General features: G+C 41.8%; 1 protein-coding gene across 1 annotated transcript; it reads right to left on the bottom strand.

The window, feature by feature from the left end:
• Positions 1–2,920: 2,920 nt before the first annotated feature.
• On the bottom strand, positions 2,921–16,566 carry cd44b (CD44 molecule (IN blood group) b). The gene is made up of 8 exons (XM_070973048.1): positions 16,038–16,566; positions 8,518–8,683; positions 7,792–7,934; positions 7,629–7,694; positions 6,121–6,549; positions 5,296–5,382; positions 5,054–5,132; positions 2,921–4,888 (listed from the first exon to the last, which is right to left on the bottom strand). Exons 1-8 carry the CDS (start codon positions 16,450–16,452, stop codon positions 4,675–4,677), a joined length of 1,599 nt encoding a protein of 532 aa, XP_070829149.1. The 5' UTR covers positions 16,453–16,566; the 3' UTR covers positions 2,921–4,674.
• Positions 16,567–19,359: the final 2,793 nt, after the last annotated feature.

Here is a 19,359-nt window from a genome sequence, read left to right as displayed (position 1 = left end):
TCTTTTGTTTGTCTATTTTGTTCCTTTTGTTTTCTTTTGGGGGGCTTTGAAATGGTATGTAGAATATAGTTTCATTGCTGTGACATTGTAATCCTGTAGAAAAAAAAATCATCTATGTCCTGAGTAAAATTAGATTAGACAAAATGTATAGAGAGGAAACTGTGTAATAAATTGCTTGTTTTTTTATTCTCTAATAGCTGTTAACTAGTTGTTTTACTTACCTGTCACACACCAATATATAAATATCTTTTTTTAATCTAATGTAAACGTTCTGAATGTTTGTTCCATGAAGATATAAGAAGTGTGCATTCATTTTCATTGTACATAAATAAATATATAATTGTTCTGTTCAGTGGCAATGCAGAATTTTCCAGAAATTACAGCGATCCTGAAGCAAACACGTGAAGACGAGAGAGAAAGAGAGTGAGAAAGAGAGAGAGAACGAGAGCGAGGGGAAGTTTCTGGTTTGACAAAGAGGGCCAACATGAGTTATTTTGGTGGGGAGTGCTGTGATAATGGTTGCCGAAAAGAGAGACAGACAAAGGAAAAGGTCAAATTTGCCCTGTATGTAGAATAGAGTGAGAAATCAAACACAGTGTAGTAGTTGATCAGAGCGAAAGAACAAACATCAGACTTATTCAGCTGCCTGTCACAGTATAGAGCAACATTCCTCAGGTGACTCATCTGAACCATTTTGTCTTTTCAGTGGAGAAAACTGGCTTAAGTCTCAGGCATCTTTGTTTACTTGGTGCATGTGCATTTAAAGCTGCAAGACATGGACATCTAGATCTTTTAGATTCTGTCTGACCCTGTCTACATGCCACATTTTCACAGATTTGACCTCAGACGTGCCATCGGCAACATGGAGGTTTATAGAAATCCCACTCGGTAAACTGCCTTTACTCCACTTGCCTTTTATTTGCTTTCTACACAGAAACGTTATGCACGCACAAACACCTGAGCTAAATGGTACTGATTGAATGGAGATTGATCGACACAGTATTTCAACAAAGAGCCAGTATATCTTCAAGCTTGTCCTTTTCTACTGAAATGTGTCTTTTTGAAGAAACTCCTAAACAGAGCTGATAACCTGTCTCACTCCTGCCTACAACGCGCTTTCCTGATCTTACTTTTCTAGGCCTTCCCTCTTTGTAAAGCTGTTGTAATTTTGATGTAAAGGCAGAGTGTATGTCTGGGGGAGATATACCATCAAGGAAAAAAAAGACAAAAAAATACATGAATTCTTTCCTCTGTCTATGGTATACATAAAAATCTGTTTCTACATATCAATAAGTGTTGTACCTTTGGTGTACATATACAAATATAACTAATAAATGTTGATTCATAACTAAATTTTGTCTAATTTTGATATTTTTTTCCTCAAAATGTTTAAATCTTATAACTAACTGTCACACGTGCCTACACAGAGAAAAACATCTCCTTCTGTCATCCAGTTGGTGTAATTATGACTCAGTCTACCATCAATTTTTTACTGAATCTAAAAACATTACTAAAAGCAAAGCATTCAAATATGAATCTTGAAAATTTTATCCACAATTTTACTAAGATAGGAATAGGCTGAAATGGACTGTTTATTGGTTATTTTTTTCGCCCTGTCATCTATGCTCTGTCCCCAGTATAAAAAAGATAATGTGCACATTGTAGAGGTGGTGGTCCAGGTCCAGATACTCTACCACTACCAGGATGAAAAAATGGAATTGGATAACAGAGAATTTGGCAACAACTGAATGTAAGGGACATTGTTTTAACTTCATTCGGAAGTGAAAATGATTTTAACTACAAGCAGTACAGCTTTCTCTCGAAAAACTGATAAATCAAAGTGTCATTTTATGAAAAATATTGGCCTCATTGGAGCAAAATCAGCCCAGTTGCTACAATCAAAGGTTGGCGTTGCATGTTTCTGCAAACCTCGGATGTCTTAAATTTGTCCATTTCATGCATTTCATATCAACGTTCCTACAATGGGTATCAAAGTGACGCGCTTCAGATGAGCAGTACATGCACATGAGCTGAGTTTGTCATCAGGAAGAGGAGGGAACGGTGGTGACGTGACAGCAAGGCGAGATGATGGCCATGCAGCAAACGAGGTGGGGATGGGGAGCTCGAGACATGCTTGTGGTGACTAAACCGGGCATTTTTAAAAAGATGTCAGGACATTTTCCAGCCACGTTTGTGGCAACAAATAACCTCTAACCAAGTGGTTTTTGTGCCAAAACTTAACCAGACCTTAACCACAGCATTGTCACAACATAAAATTGAAAATTTCAAATTCAACAAATGCAACATTTCAACATTTCTGTGGTTTGCAAAAATGTACAATGCCAACATTTATTCTGGCAATTTGGTTGCAGCAAGTTAAAAAAAAAAGATGGTATTTTTGACATACAACCATGTTTTTTGCTTGTCAATATATAACTTTAAGTCTCCACTGCATCACATAAAGAAGAAAGCTCATGCAAAAAATAGAGAAATACATTACAAAATGATGAGTGAATAGCAGAGAATGCATGTCCTCAAGATCTGAATAATTTAGTACATGTAAGTCAGTTGTGATGGAAGAATTATTTAGACCAGTATTTAATGACTGCTCGCTCTGCATAATGAATGTGCACTAAATAAGCAGTAATTGTGCTCTTGTTTGTCAGTGAAGACAGTTTGACTATAATACATGGAGTTTAACACTGTATGGAAAGATACCACCAAAATGGCTGTCTTTATCTCTTCGCGTCCTGTGTTAACATATTCTCCCATCATGACCCTGGTACCATGGAAACCTCACCTCCTCTTACGTGGGGGCAATGTAACCGCTCGCATTCCCTGTCATGCCATTCACTCGCCCCCTTTTGTCTTCACGCATACAGAGTAATGAGTGAGCGAACACCACATTCCTGCACATCTCTTTCTATACACATTTATTTCATTCATGACTTTACAAATCTTTTCAGCGACGTATTTTGTTAATTTGTAATAAAACCTGCCTACACTAGTACATTTGCTACTTCTTTTCAAAATGAATCATATAAGAGCAAAAGCAGGAAAAAAAAAAAAGTCAGGAACAAAATTCAGTTTGCAATCGCTTTGTGTAATTCAGCGTTTTACTGAAAAACCAGGAGATATTAGCCGTCACACAGGGAATAATATTGATATGACACAATGCATGATATATTTCACCAATGAGAGGGTCAGTAGAAAAACTGCAGCATTTTGTTTATATGTGTGAATGTACAGAGTGACCGGCACATGGAGGCCTAGGCAAGCACACAAGCTTCATTCATCACATCCCTCCCCACAACAACGTTGTCACAAGCTCTTTCTTATGAAGAAACCGTTACATCGCTGTGTGTTTACAGCACATGGGCCCCCCATTATCATATGCGCCGTGTAGTTTAGCATCTAAAGCTAGGCTGAGTCGATTGAGTGGAAATCTCGCTTTAAAAAACAATTAATCTACCGTATCCAATTGCTTGTTTTTTTCTTTAATCAATGTACACACTGTGTATATAGTATGTATACATCATCTTTAACATTCAAATTATCCTCAGGATAACATCAGGGACTTCATATCATCATATTCACAACTCTACATGAATGTAGATCATATTAACTGACTTGAGCGGTGCATCAATTGTGCAGTTTTGGATGCTATACATCAACTTGATTCATACAATATCCACTCCACTTTGACTATTGCAAAATCCATTCAGAATCGTTTACCTCAGAGGTACTGTTTCTAATTAAATAACCCTCAAAAAAATGACACATTCCTTTATTTAAAAGGGATACAAAGCCCCTTTCTACCAAACAACAAAAAGCACTGGCAGCTATTGCTAAGGCATTTCCAAAAACATATACTTTATATACAGAGACCAAGAAAAAGGGAATCAAAGCTGCATAAATTAAGGTAGTGACATCCCGAGTTTTCTTGAAAATGGAAAAACCACACTCCAGTCCACAGGCAATGTCTGAAATATACACAAGGTTACAACAATAAGCGAACGAAACAAAGAAATGAAACACGTGGAAAACATCAATGGTTGTTTCGCTCAGAATGCTCTTTTTCTATCTGCAGTATCTCAAATAAAAGAACCCCGTTCTGGCCAATGATGTGTTATTTCCCATTTAGGCTGAAAGACCCTACAATTTAAATTCCACCAATTCTATTAAAAAAGAGACTAATTTGTCATTTGCACAAATTAGACGCTCGCCACCCCCTCCCTTTAAAGCCCAGGTCTCTCCAACCCTGTCATCAACAATGCATACAGCTGGCAAACACAAAGAAGTGGCACAAAACTCATTCACACGCCCTGTTATGCACCAATGCATGATATCCCACCGTGCATTCAGTCCCCACTGACCTGGCAAACGGCATGGACACAATGCTGCACATGTTGGTTTGAAAGGCCCGCTCCCACTGACAGGCTTTGTACCTCAGTCAGACAATCTTAACAACACACACACACACACACACACACACACACACACACACACACACACACACACACACACACACCCTTCATCAGTGTCCATTCAGCTCTGGCCACCAAAGCAGTTTTCACCCCCAGTGTTTGGAACCCCACCCCCCACCTGACCATGCCCTCGCTCTATCCCTCCTGTCCTCGCCTACTCCTTCCTGTCTGCCTCTACACTCCTCCCTCACGCCAGCTGCTCTTTGTCTGGCGACTCCTCTAGCGTGATGACGGTGAACTCCTCTGTGTTGCCGTTCTCCTGGATCTTCTCCTTGTTCATGAGGGTCACCATTTCCTGCTCTCTCTCCTGGGCGTGGGAGCTGGATGCTGATGCCGCCGCCCCGTTCCCCTCGCCGCCATCTTTGGGTGTGATCATCAAGGTCTGCTGTTTGCCGCACCAGCTGCAAGAGCACATTCAGACACATTTATTCATTATTGATTTTATTTTGGACTGTGGGGACAGCAAATTCTGAAACACAGGGGTTCATATTTATGTCCAAAACATGTTACATGGCAACTCTATTAGTGTAAGATGAAAAAAAAAAAAAAAGCAATCAAAGTCATACGTGTTTCTTTTGGCAACAGCTGCGCACACCAGGAGAATAGCAGCAACTGCCACAATCACTCCGATGATTACCAGCCAGTCTGGAGGGAGAAATAACAAGCCATGAGTGGACAGTATTAAAGCTGAGTCAGTAAAACATAACAACCTCTGTCAATAAAGACCGGATCCAGACAGGAGTGCCCTGTTCCCAGCATGCTCTTATTTGACCGAATCACTGCGGGGTATATGTGAAATATTGCTCACTTGATGAACCGCTCTCCTCTTTTTCAGGCCCAGGCACAACGGGGCCCATGACTCGTCCCTTGCCGTTAGGTTGTTGTGGTTGTGAAGCTGCATGTCAATAAAACAAAAGGTAAACATATGAGTCATCTGGGACACGGGTCATTCACCGACATATTGAACCCAATATGTAACCCAATGAACGAGTATCATAGAAGGTGTCTGTCAAAAATGCATTTTCATCTTTGTGAGGCTGTATGTGGCACCAGAGACTGCAAACTATGTAATCAGGAAGTTTATGTGTGTTTCACTGAATTCAATACACACTTTTATGCATTAGATGTGCTTGTTGAATATGCTGAGCCTGATTGTAAAGGAGATAAAATCACAGAGGTCTGTTCTGTAAAAATCCACTCCAGAGCTCAACCCAACACAAGGGGGCATCATGAGTGCTTAAAGTTACTTCAGTCCTCCTAAAACCTGTTGCATTTGCTGTCAGGAAATGCCATTTTTTTAAGAATATAACTCAAGCATTGCCTTTTCTATGATTATGGGATACATACAGAGGGTAGACCAAAATAACAGAGATCTTGCAATATAATGCAATGCAAAAACTACGATACAGTTCAATCAGCACTTACAGACTGATACAGTCTCCACATTAACATTTTTAACATCACAGAGGTGCTTTTCATTGCATGGCTATTATACAAAATGCATTACATTATCAGGAGTTATTTCACCCAAATCCTGAATGCTTTAGTGAGCTGTGATCACACACACAAAGCTGCTTGTGCTTTCAATTGTAGCAGTTATGTGTTGATTATTTTATGCTTGTGCTTTTCTTACACTCTGTTCTGCCACGATCTCCTTCAGGCTCTGCTGTCTCATTCTGCTGCTCATTTTCAGTGGCGGGTTGTGTTGCCTCTGGTTCTCCGACAGGGGCCGTAGGAGAGGCTCCCTCCTCCTCAGAGAGGGTTGGCAGCATCCCAGAACCAGTGGGCTGGTCAAACTCTCCAGGAATGAACCCCACAGTGCTGTTGTCTCTCCTCCCAAAGGGGGTTTCTTCCCCAGCAGGATCCTGTGTTGAAGCTTCTGGGTCCTGTGGACTCAGTTCTATTGGGACCGCAGTGGATGACGGGGTCACTATCACCTCCCCAAGAGCATCTTCCGCAGGGGCTGCAGTGGCGTTATCACCGTCATCCTGAGGGCCTGGCTTTGGAGTGGTCTCTTCCTGGCCTTCAGCTGTTGGGTCCTGATGCTGTGGTGAGGGCTCACCTGATAGGAGAATAGAGAGGGCCATGCATGGTTAAAGTCACATATAACTGATCTGTTTTTGAGAACAACTTTATTTCTATCTGCATCATGTCATAGTGTTGTAAAGCCTGATTTCCTCTCCTGGGATTTCTTTTTCTTTCTTATCATACAAGCATCACAAAACACACTAATAGCACAATCACAGAGCGCCATTAAAAAGGAGCTACATACATATACAAAATGAGTCATATCCTGCTTGAGTCATTCGGCTCTGTTCTCGCTGGATTTTAAAAATTAAAAATCATAGCTTTGATTTTGTTATGCTTCTTAAGATTCAAGTTAACTGATAGGGCATCTTTCTTTTTGTGAAAGCAGACCTCAGCTGGAGTCTTCTTCCCTCAGAAAGGCATTGTTTGACAGTTTTTATTTCAGCGCACTGTGCTGCTGTAATTGCTGTCAAATCCATGTAAATACTTACTTCTGCTTTCACCAATCATTATCCTGTTATTACACAAAACAGTTTAAATCTCTGCAGTGAGATCATGTAAAAGTGTGACCACAGCTATGGAAGGTCTTGCTTGTGCATTTTTTTAAACAGGTAACCGAGTGCTGCTGGGGAAACTGATCCCTCATCAGCACTCAAGGAGGTCTTAAAAAGTAAGCCAGCTGTGTTCTTGTTCAGCCACAGATGATATGGGTTAACTGTATTTCCCAGCTCAAGTGACATAGCCAAGAGGTGAGAGGATGTTGGTGTTGACTGTGAGATGAGGTCATTTGGCACGTAGACCCAGGTGTTGTGCTTTCCTTGGTTACAATTGCTCATATAATTGCACAGAGGGGTTGTGGATTCTATATAAGGAGCTTGACTTTCTACATTTATTTGTCAATTTCATCACAGATGCCAAATATGAATATATTATCAAGTCATTTTTATCACCTGGAAATGGTGCATATTTTTAAATGCTGACATCAATCAACTGTGAAGTCAAGACAGTAGTTCAGTAGGTCTAATGATAGAAACAGATAACAGCTTTGGATATATGGTGAGAATTGTGCACTGTGTGTATCAGCACGAGGGTGAATGGGTATATGTTACGAACCTGGTGCATCTGAAGATAAATGGCCATTGCTGCTGAAGGCATGCTCACAGTTCTTCTCAGTCCCAGCTAACACATGGAAGACACAGAAAGCAGACGTCACCAAACAGACATCTCATTTGACTCTCATAAAGTGTAGCTGACTGTTTCCTGTGGATGTGTTCACCTTTTTCATCAAAACAGTAGGCGTCAAAGAGTTCCTCTGCATTTACACGTGAATTCGTGATAATCCCAGTCATGTTCTTTGCACAGTTTTCATGGTGCGTCTGTCTGAGGATGACAACGCTCATGTTGCTGGTCCAGCCGTTCCTGAAAGGACACAACAATGTTATTATTAGAGGACACATTTGAGGAAAACTTGCAGTTTGTTTCCAAGTAGCCAGGCCTAAACACAAAACATCACACTGCTCAGAGAAGTAGAGACAAAAGCAGTTGAGGAACAAACGGTGGTTTCCATTAATTTACATTTTTTCTACCACATGACAAACGTGGTGTGTCTGTGCTGAAAAACTGGAAGACCTTCTTCTTCTTTCTAGTTTTACATCTCTTGATGAAGTGCAATGACGGTGAACAAGTGCATTTAAAGTTCAAGTTCATTTGTGGGATTTTGTCATGGTTTCTGAGTATGAGTAATAGCATTTCCTGTGACATTTCAGAGGTGAAAAAGATCCAAAAGGTGAAATGTTGAAAGATGTGAGAGGGTTGAACTCATGGTAACATCCTGAGAAGCTGGGGTCCGTAAATGTTGTTTTATATATATTTTATAGCTTTTAAATGTACATTTAATTCAACAAGCTTTAAAATGGTTTTTAAAAAGTCATCAGTAAATACAAAAAGTCGTGCTCATGACAATTAAGACAAATAATTCTGAAACAAGGGCCTGTGGTTTCACCTGCATGTTTCCATGTCTTCATCAAAGGCTGCTTGGACTTGTTCTGCGCTTGCCAGAGTGCTCTTCTGCTGCTCACACACCTGTTGAGCCATGTCAAAGTTCAGGGAGTGACGGCCTGGTCCCTCGAGGAGAAACACCCCGGCATGGCTGCAGCTACGAGAATTCACTGTAGGGAAAGACGAGGAACAAACACAGGTTCAGGCGTCTTACAGGATTCCTCACTAGTCAGAGACAGTACATGGGTGGGAGTAGCTTGTAGGTGACAGAGTCTGTCACTGCTTATGCTTTTTCACTGTCACACATGGAAAGTTATGCCGAAGTAATTTCTTACAGTAAAAAAGAGCTGAAGTGAAGGAAACAAATTATATTTAAGTCATTCAAGAATAAATCCAATAACAGATATTTTTAATGTATGTCCTTTAATTTTATGTTGATTATATTATTTATGTCTTCAAACGTATTTACAACAGGCACACAGTGAGATCGAGCATGAGTTTAAGAGCCATGCTGCCTTTGAGATAATATACTTCAGCAAGGATCCAGACGCTGTGGGTTACATGACGGGAATTTGTTATTTGGTCTTGATTTATATTCAACATACAGTGAAATTAATTGGAGATAATCAACACACCAGCTGAGAATTCATTCAGTAGTTTTGATGGAGGACTGCTCCTTGATATTTTCTGTAATATTTTTGGGATCTGTGGTGTTTTGGGCATCTCAAATCCCTTACATATCCTCCATTCAGAAGTTTCATGGTGATTCATACAAGACCCTGCGATGGTGCTTTCACAGCTCTAACATGTATAATAAGTAAAATCTTGGCTTATACATGCGTGTAGTGATTTGCCTCAGTATTCATGTGTGAGTCATGAGTTGGTTTGTTCAGACGAGCTCTCGGGGTGAGAGGCGCAGAAGCATCATGAGACACCCAGCATACTCATCTACAGTGTTTAGCCCCCAGGGCTCGCTGAGAGTCAGCTTTGTTCTAAACAAATTGTGCAAACAAGTGTATACATAACAATTAGACAAGAAGGACGGATGGTACACACAGACATACGCAGGATCTGAAATTGTGTTTTCTTTCTTCACTGCCACTGTGGCAGAATGTCCATTTATTTTTTCTTTGTCTGAAATCTATGGAGAAACAGAATAACTGTTTTTAAAATAACATTTCTCGACAAACCTGTCTGCCACGGTGCGAGGTGACCTGACATCTTTATCTGCCACAACCAACATTTGCCCATATTTGGCAGGTGGCGGGTGCTAATTCCATTCCCTGCACGTACACTATGCTGTGTGCTTTGGATGCATGGCAATAAAGCGCTCCATTAAAGAAAAAGACAAAGTTTCTGAGCACTTCTTCTGCACCACACCAGCTGACCTCTTTCTCAAAACGGCGTAAGTTTAGCTCTCATTCTGTTTAACTGGCTCTTCCACGGAGGTAACTAACTTGATAGTTAATTAGTATTCCGAAAAGCATTCAACAGTCAATATTAACTCAAGACTACAAGACAATCCTAAGAATTTGTGGGATTTAGATGGTAATCCTCAAAACCTGCTCTTTGTAGAAGTAAAAATCAATCACTTCTGATCAGTGAAAGTTTGCTGAGTAAAATGTGGCCACTGGTGCACATTGTGTCTCACGTGATTCTCAGTCTATTTGTTTAAGTTTGCTTGAGTAAAGAAGTGACCTCAGGGAAATTACTTCCCTCATTGAATTGAAAACAAAAATGCAAAACTGCACCCAGTGAATGAGCAGATGAATCGGCAGCATGTGCATGTGTACTCATGGAGATTACTCCACAATTCAAAGAGCCACACGTCCATTACAAAAAGAGTGTAATGCTTGGAACTGATAAGAAATATAGTTCAGAGTTGAAACATCTGTGGGATGTCCTGGTATGAGCAGGTGATCATTTGCATTGAGAACAAAAGAGACCAGAGACACTTAATGCCAGGTGTGAACAGGGCCAGGGAGACATCACCTGGGAAGAGTCTTGTCATAAAACCAGTGACACACAGCCCACACTCTGAAAATTTTACCCGTAACTTTTTCTCCATTGTGATCTTTGCACGACCTCCCACATAGAAAACAAACCGAAAGCTTATATAGAAATATTCCAAGCTATTTTTAAAAGATCTAATTTCCATTATGGGAAATAACGTAAAATTAATTCTCAGCTTTGCGCGCCCTGAAAATCAGGAAACTATTGTGATTCTACGGAGGCATATTTCTGACTAAAGTGCTGAAAACACAGTTGCGCTGCACCTCATGAAGCAATAAATTGCACAGTGTCTCTGGGCTTCATATGCAATTTTGCTTAAACACAACAATCATTTGCATTAGAGATAGCAAAAGAAGGAACCTTTACCACAAACACAGAAGTCACATGAACATATGCACATGTCCCACATGAATCTGCACCGTGCATGCAGAGGAAATCCATATTTGTTTGGAGCTTGTTTAAATGTGCTGCCATGGTGACGGATGCAAGGTTTGTGAAAGACATCTAACGCTACAACTGGAAGTCACTCAACAATAACACCAGAGCTGCACAGGAACACCACACACAACACATAGCATCATTTTTGATGGCTGAGCTTCATGCAGTGAAGCATATCAGCAGACACAAATCTGATCTGCAGTCACAAAAACCACTTAAAGGGACTACAGTGCCAACTTCCACTACCAGACCATGCGAGAACAATGCCTGTAAATATAACTTAATTACATAATTGTCCTGCAAAGTATAAGATAAGATAAGACATAAGTTTATTGACTCCACGCCAGGGAAATTAAGATGTTACAGACAGCACTAATAGCAAAAATAAGAAGGAGACATAGAAAAAGAGCAAATAGACATTATGCAAAATAAACATGAACTATGTGCATTATATACGAAAAGAGTGTAAAAGTAATATTTCCTTGAATATTTGATTGCACATAAGAAAAAATGCACAAACAGGGAAATTTAATCAGCTTTAGGTTCATTTTTGTTTTGGTTTGTGTTGTTGCTGGCATTGGATTGCATTATATGTTGTCACATAGTAATCACAAGAGGTAATTACACAGCTTTCAGACTGTACTCTGCATTGATTGAGGTGACAAATAGGTTTTGCCTTAATGAAAAGTTGATGTTATTCAAACTGCAAATTTATGTCTCATCTGGAGATGCTAGATATTGGCTCAACTTTTAATAGGAAATGTGCAAAATCGCTACTTGTTATTTTGTGGTCATGTTTATCTTCTTTCAGTGGAAAAAGCTGACTTCTAAAAGACTAGATATGCTAAAAATGTCCCCTCATTTTTCCACTGGCCATTATGAGTAAACAGAGCACTAGCAGCAGCAGGAAGTTCAGCTCTCTGCTGTTAGCAGCAGTTGAGCAACAAGAGTTAGTGCCAACACTTGTTTTGTAAAGCAGTTTATGTTTGCTCTCGCTCTCTCTCTCTCTCTCTCTCTCTCTCTCACACACACAGAGACACACACACGCACGCATGCACGCACACACACACACCTGAAAGAACCTCAACACATGCTGCCACATGGCACAGTGTCCCTGAAAGTAAAAGGCCCTGGCCTTGCAAACATGCCCAGAGAGATCAAAGGGAGCACAGCTTACCATCAGTGAGCTGAAAAGGGGTCTGACATGAATCTGAGGCATGATCATTAGTATGCAAGGGGGAACGGTCATGGGTGTCTTTATACAGTGGAGAATCCTGCTATGCCAAGGTACTGACTCTCCCAAAGGCTGCATTGTCACCTAATAGAGTTGAAACCAAGGAGACTGCAAAGTCCGGGTGCACAGAACTTGAGAGAAAGGGAGCTTTACCACAGCGTCTTGCCAAAACCCCCAGCTGCTGCAGAAGTAATAGACAAGCCGGACTCTCCGCTCCCACTTCACTTTCTCTTTACTCCCTCTCTCTCTCCTTTTGTTCTGTTTTCTCTCATTATCCTCTGTTTGTCTTTTCTATGCCAGCAATAAAGTACAAATTACCCCCTGCATGCAGGTGTGCAAACACACAGGCAGATCACAGATGCACACAAACACAATTTCTTTAGTCATAACCTTTGTGGAGTCATGACACAGCATGGAGCCCAGCAAGAGAGCCGGTATGCTCAGTATCTTGATGTCAAGATTAATAACGCACATAGTGCTGGCTCGTTTTTTCACCTCTTATCTGCATTTTTCTCTTTCCTCTTGTATTACTGGAAATTTTCTCATGAATGTTTTCTCAGCATATCATGTGTGCAGGAATCCCATGCTTGAACAGATGATCAACATATGTCCCACTATTACTGTAAGATCGTGTTAGCCACAGTTGATCAGCTGCTGTGGAGAGAGACCTTGTTACCATCACCCCCACAGTGATCCAGTGTCCTGCATTATCACACTTGAGTGAAGTCGCTCTGTCAGCAGGCATGTCTTTCCCTCCACTGGTCACAGGTCCAACAGGCCAGTGGCACAGGTGAAACATGAGATCTGGTGCAAATATGATTGCACACACACACACAAGATTACCTGAAGGTCACAAGAAGGACTCTCGCTATCTGTTTTACTCTCTGCTGTGCCATTTCTTTTCACACCTTCTGCCTCCCTGCACCTCCGCCCATCACATGCACTTTTGAAAGGAGCCCATATGTCGTTCAAACACAAGAAGCAGGGGCCCTTTTTTCTTCTGCCTTTTAATAACCGTTAGCCTTAAAGCTCTCCTCTAAATTAAAAAGAAGCTCTCAGTGAATCCAAACCGATGATCTGTGATAAGGTCCTTGACCTCCAACATTCTTTTCAAACCTCCAGATTTGTAGATAAAGGACATTTATACAATCCTTGCACTGCAGTTTTCTTAGCACTTTGAACAGGTAAACTGTAAATAGGTTGCACCAAACAAACGAACGAGAAAAGAGGGAAACATCTACTCCAGCACTAAACAGCGCCTTTTAAGCTTATTACCACATATTTGGTTTATTTAATCCATAACATTACACAAACAGAAATGTAACAATGAAACTGGACATTGCCAAACTGTTTCTCTCTTATGCAAGAGCTAACGGTAATTTGGGCTAAGTTAGCCTATACAATCTCTTGTTTGCAAAATTATGGAATAAGGAACCTCTTCCTTTTTGTCCCAATATGCGCTTTTCAGTGCATTTGTGCATAAATTGAAGTACAGTTTCAGTATAATCCGCTCTTATATCTGATGGCACTGTGAGTTAGGAAATCACCACCTCACGCAGGAGGATATGTGTACATTACAGCGCACCTTCTGAGCAGTTTTCCCAAGGACACAAAGACTTAAGTGTACATGAGAAGGGAAAGCACATGAGGGAGTGCAGGTCGGCAGTCTGAAACTCACAAAAAGGTTTTAAGAAGGAATTAGAAGTTTTAACTACACAGAAAGAGATAGACGAAAACGTGGAACATTAGGACCCTTGCACCATTTAAGACCAGGTCAATCAGTGTCACGGGCACTGGGTAAAGAAGAGAAAATTAAGAGGGCCAGAGTTATGCAAGGTATTGGTGCACAGCCTCTCTGCTTCAGGGTGGTTGATTTGTGGAGGAGGGTACACTGGTAGAGAAGGCAAACACGTGTCTGAGAGTCTCAGGTAGCAGGAGATGGTACTCAGAGCCTGTACAGGCACAAGACCTCTTTGTCAGGGCCCAGTCCCAGTCCACGGGGCCCCTGACCACCCCTCACCTTGAAACATAACACGGGTGCACGCAGGAGGGCTCCTTACGCCAAGGAGGCAAATACGGCCACATTAACAGGAAGTCCAGCGGTCAGGCTGGCCCGAGTGCTTGCATTGCTAATCCTGTGCATGGAGCCAGCGCTCAGAGTTATGGTCAGTCTGTTATTGCCTGAAGTGGACAATCTGCACTAGCTGTCTACATAGGAAACTCAGAAAGATAGACGAGCATTGAGCGTGCACATCAGATAAAGTTACTGAGAGTTTTGGATGTGTTGAATGATTTTTCCATTCTGATAATCAGATCATCTTAGATGAAAACTGACAAATTAGCATATTTGGAAGGTCTCACAGAGAGACTTTACAGTCCCATGAGTGCAGCAACAAATTTGAAATATTTGGATGATTTGGATTTTTATTACTCTCCTTGTCACATGTTTAGTGTGTTGCTATTCTATATAGTGGTCATACAGTTATGTATGACTTTAGATGGATTAACTAATTCAATTAACTAATGAAAAAGAAAACCTGGGTTGGAGTCCTTTTTTGTCTAGAATCATACATGCTCATAGATGCTAGTGGTAGACATACAGACAGCATCGTAAAAGCTCTCCATAAATCCAGTCTTGGTCAACTGACCTGGCCATGAAGTCCTGCTCTTAATGATGTGCTTCAGGCGAAACACAGCCACAGGTTTAAGGTTCAAAGACAACGTCTGGACCAGGACGAGTTATAACCACCACACGACACTTCTTGCCTGACACCAATTACTCTCAACACTTTGAGACGAGATACATGTAGACACACACACACGCACAAAAGCTCACAGGTCCTCAGCGCACAAGGAGCGTTCAGGCAAGCACATGTTGAAGCACAGGGGTGGGTGGGGGAGAGTGGGTCCAGCCCCTTCCCTCTTCCCACATACAGTGCACATACAAACTGACTAGGTAGTCTCGTATTTGCCTTTGAATACTGGTCAAATTTATAGCTTGATGCTGATTGTTCTTTGGCGCAGTGCCAGGGGGAGCCTTTGTGAAACAGCCCCACCACCACCTCCTCAGGGAACAAGCCAGACGAACCCAGACCTGTTTGATTCAGCACCAACTTCACCTCCAGAGATATATCGCTCTGAGCAACAAATCCAATGAAAACCTTACACAGAAAGCACACGTGAGACAGAGACAAAGAGAAAAGAGGGAGACAGCGAGGGGGGGAAAGCTGGAGAGATTGCTGAACATCCTTTGTGTCAGAGAATAAGGCATTAAGCGTGGCAGCACAGACTCCAGCTGTAGCAGCACAGCCAAAAAAAAAACCAAACAAACAAAAACCTCTATTTCTGCTTCTACCTGAAAGGAAGGATAGCATCTGAAAGCTACACTGATCATCCAAAGCCCTGATAAATAACTTCCCATTGTGTGAATGTGTGTGAGACAGAGAGTGAGCAGCAGTGCCTGTCTCCTTTGTGTCTATCAGGAGTCTCAGACTGCCAGACGTAAGCCTGTCTGTGCTGGTGTAGCACACGCTCTCTTGCCGGCATCCACTCATCCATTCTACAAGAAGCAGCAGGAGCAGCAGCAGCAGCAGCAGCAGCGGAGCACAGCCTTTTTCTTTCACTGTCTTCTCTTTACAATAACGCTTACTCAGATTCTCAACAGGGCTTAAGAAGGGGGAAAAAAAAAGAATAAAATAACAATACGATCTGATCCTGAAATCTGGCAACGAAGGAGTATTGCCAGCCAGCCACAATAAAAGCAGAATAAGGTAAACAAAAAAATTGTAAAGAAATAAAAATAAAGAGCTATCCACTGGGCAAAGGCACAGTCCCCTCACCTTGAAGTTGCTCCGACCTGTAAGAGGCCAGTAATCCAAAGGTGACCCCCAAGAGAAGCGTCCACATCCTGGGCAAAATCGCTGGCGATGGCTGGGTGAGTAGCTGGAAGTAAAGGTGTGTAACAGTTCTCTTGTGGTCCTGTCTTCCCTCTGCCAGGAGTGACGGGAGGTTTGTGTGTGTGTGCGTGTGTGTGTGTGTGAGAGAGAGAGAGAGAGTGAAAGAGAGAGAGAGTGAAAGAGTGAGAGAGCTGTAAAAACAAGAGAGAAAGAGAAGAAACCTGTCACTGTGGAGGGAGTCGCTCTGAGTGTCTGGTAGCCGCTGGAGCTGACTCAGACTTTGCCCCAACTTTTCTATTCTCTGGCCGAAAGACACAGAGCCTAGTGGCACACACGCTGAAGGGGAAGAGTGGTTCATGTGAGCACACACCCTTCTGCCTCTCCCACACTTGCCCCACCTCCCCTCCCGCCCCACCTCACACAGCCTCCTCTTGCCACTCTTGCACTTACTCTCCCCTCTTCCTGCCTCTACACTTTGTAATGGAGAAGAAGAAGGTGATCTTTCCTTCTGTCTGGCTGCTTCTCCTTGTCTCCCTCCTTCTCCACCCCCCCCCCCCCCCACCCCCCCTTTCATGTCCCTGACAGCAACAGTTTCTGAGAGCCCATCTGGTCTTTTGTTCAGTCCTCTCTCCATTTTCGATTCATCCGATTTTCTCGTCTCGCTCTCTTGCGCTTTCTGTCTTTCTCTCTTGCCGTATGTCTCAGCGTGATCCTGTGCCACCAACTGAAAAAGGTTACATCCATTTCACAGACACTCCTCTTTTATAGTTCACAATGTGTTTTTATAAACCCAAATCGAAAACTCTGAAATGTCTCATACATCTCTCTGTGTCTAACATCTGTTTTCACCTGCCTTCATCTCATTGCACTGATTGGCCAACACAGAAATTCGCCAGAGGAAAAATGTTTCATCAACCACCATGTGATCTGCTTATTTAAATCTCTGTCTACTGTACAGAGGAATAACAAAAAGGATGGTTGTGTTCCAGTTACGCCTCTAGCTAGGAAGCCCCCTTCATAGAGAACCATGCTTGATGCTATTAGCAATATCTCAACAACCACTTCCACATTTTCCACTTTCATCATGAGAAAGTTGCTTCCATTCTTACCTCGGGTTTAACATTTCACTTCGTCATGTGACGGATGGAGTCATCTCAGGTTTCTGGAATCTCCCCAGCGACAGTTTTGCGCTGTTTGTTTTGTGCAGTATCTCAAATAATCAGCTGTGATAAACAAGACATGAAATGTAATTTTGTGAATTAGCCATGAAGAATATCTAATGGCTCAGCATGGCCAGTGACTTTGTAGTCATGCCCTTCACTTGAACAACAGCTTGCAGCACTTAAATCATGGCATGTTCTGCTCATTTAGCCTCTACCAGGGTAGGGCAAACAGAGGCATTTGGGATAATAGGTAAAACTTGAAACCACATGAACACGGATAACCTGCAGATGCTTAACGGTATATGTGCTTCTCCACAGGAAAGCTCTGACATGCTTCAGCTGTGAAACGCAGGAAGTGTACCAGCGTCTTTGCAAGGCTGCGCCACATGCCCAAAACATGCTGAATATGACATACCTAACATGTCAAGCAGGTGTAATGTTTAACCTGTTCATCTTTGTTTAGTATGTTACCATGTTTGCTTGTTACCACCAAACATAAAGAAGAGCTAAGGCAGATGCAACTTAGTTTTGTATTTAGTTCAAATCCAATGGGCTTAGTGATGGCATTAAATGAAAAATTAAAGGATCATTAAAATGATTACAATTTATCCACTGTGGACCATGAATGCCCACACATTTCATGACATCCATCCAATAATTCTAATAACTATAACCCCACAAATATCAACCATCTTGTGTCTCTAGAAGGAAAGACGGGGGTCACCTGTGTCATTAGGATTCATCCTCTGAAGACCCTGAATGCATAACATTTCATGGCAGTCTGTCTGACAGTTGGACCAACCATGTGAATAACAGACTGACATTGCCATCCCTCGAGCCGTGGCACTAGCCAAAAATACCTGAATGCAAAGACTGTAGTAGGAATAGGAGAAGGAAGAAGTGGTACTCATTGAGGAACAATGCTGAAGACAGTGAGAACGATGTTCTCCCAGTGGATCATCAGGACAAGCTCCTCGGCTTCCTTCAGCCTTTAACGTCCTCCAGTTTGAGGCAAACCACAGACTAGATCAAAAGGCCAAGTGGTTTTACAAGTGGCCATGAACAACAGAGAGGATGATGGTCTGAGTGAATACAAAGACTACGTGACTGGAGAACAGTTAGATTTAGTTTGGAGAACATATCGCAGATCAGTCATGTCACGCTGGCTGTTGGCAAGGATTTCACGCACAGATTAGAACACGTTTCTGTTTTCAGATGAGTTCACACACACACCCATGATTTCACCCATGATTTTAAGAAACAAAGTAAAAAAAAAAACCCAGAATGATTCGCACCTCTTGCTGTGCGGACACAAGCCACTTCCCGTTTCAGCTGTTGCCATAGTGACACTTGTTTATCTGAGGCAATGGCAACAAAGAAAAAAGCATGTTTACAACAAACGTGACTGTTTGACTCTAGGTTTGGTTTTTACATGTCAACCGGATGGAAAATTTCCCAAGCAAATAAAGTTTGTCTTGCCTGCTGTTTTCTTTGATTTGAAGGCTCATGTACATATGACTAAACTGAAAGTGGTTTGTAGTCTGTGTCTAATAAAATCAGCTGAAAATAAAACAGCGAAAGTGAAATCCAGACGGATAAGATAATGAAAGAAAAAAAGAGAAAGCGACAGAGAGGCTCTGAAGACAAATGAGTGTCCAGTTCTGTTTCCCCTTCAGAACAATGTCTGTCCTAGTTTTTCTCTCTGGAGAAACAACATTGACACAAACTGCAAAGACGATCCACCCCTTTAATGAATAGTTGGGTCAATACGAAACATTTGCTGTGAGTGATGAATCTCTTTTCAAACGGCTGAACATACATACGGTCCCATGTAAAAAACAGAACACTCGAGCACGACAGAAAGCACAAAACACTCAATCACTGCCTGTCTGTGGACGTAACGTAAAAGCTTATGTGAACATGATTGTGACCTAATGGCTAAGTGGGTCATGTTTCTCATTTAAGTATGAATTGGCCTTGAAAGAAGACGTAAAAATGAGAGGGAGGGATAGAGCCTATTTGTAGCCAGACCAGCATTATAATAACCAGCTAACCAAGGCTCTGAGGTTATTATCTGGCTAGTGTTGCTGTATGACATAACA

Source organism: Chaetodon trifascialis, chromosome 10, assembly GCF_039877785.1.
Source record: "Chaetodon trifascialis isolate fChaTrf1 chromosome 10, fChaTrf1.hap1, whole genome shotgun sequence".
Taxonomy (NCBI): Eukaryota; Metazoa; Chordata; class Actinopteri; order Chaetodontiformes; family Chaetodontidae; genus Chaetodon; species Chaetodon trifascialis.
Note: the sequence above shows the minus strand (reverse complement) of the source record. Positions and strands in the feature narration are given on the sequence as shown.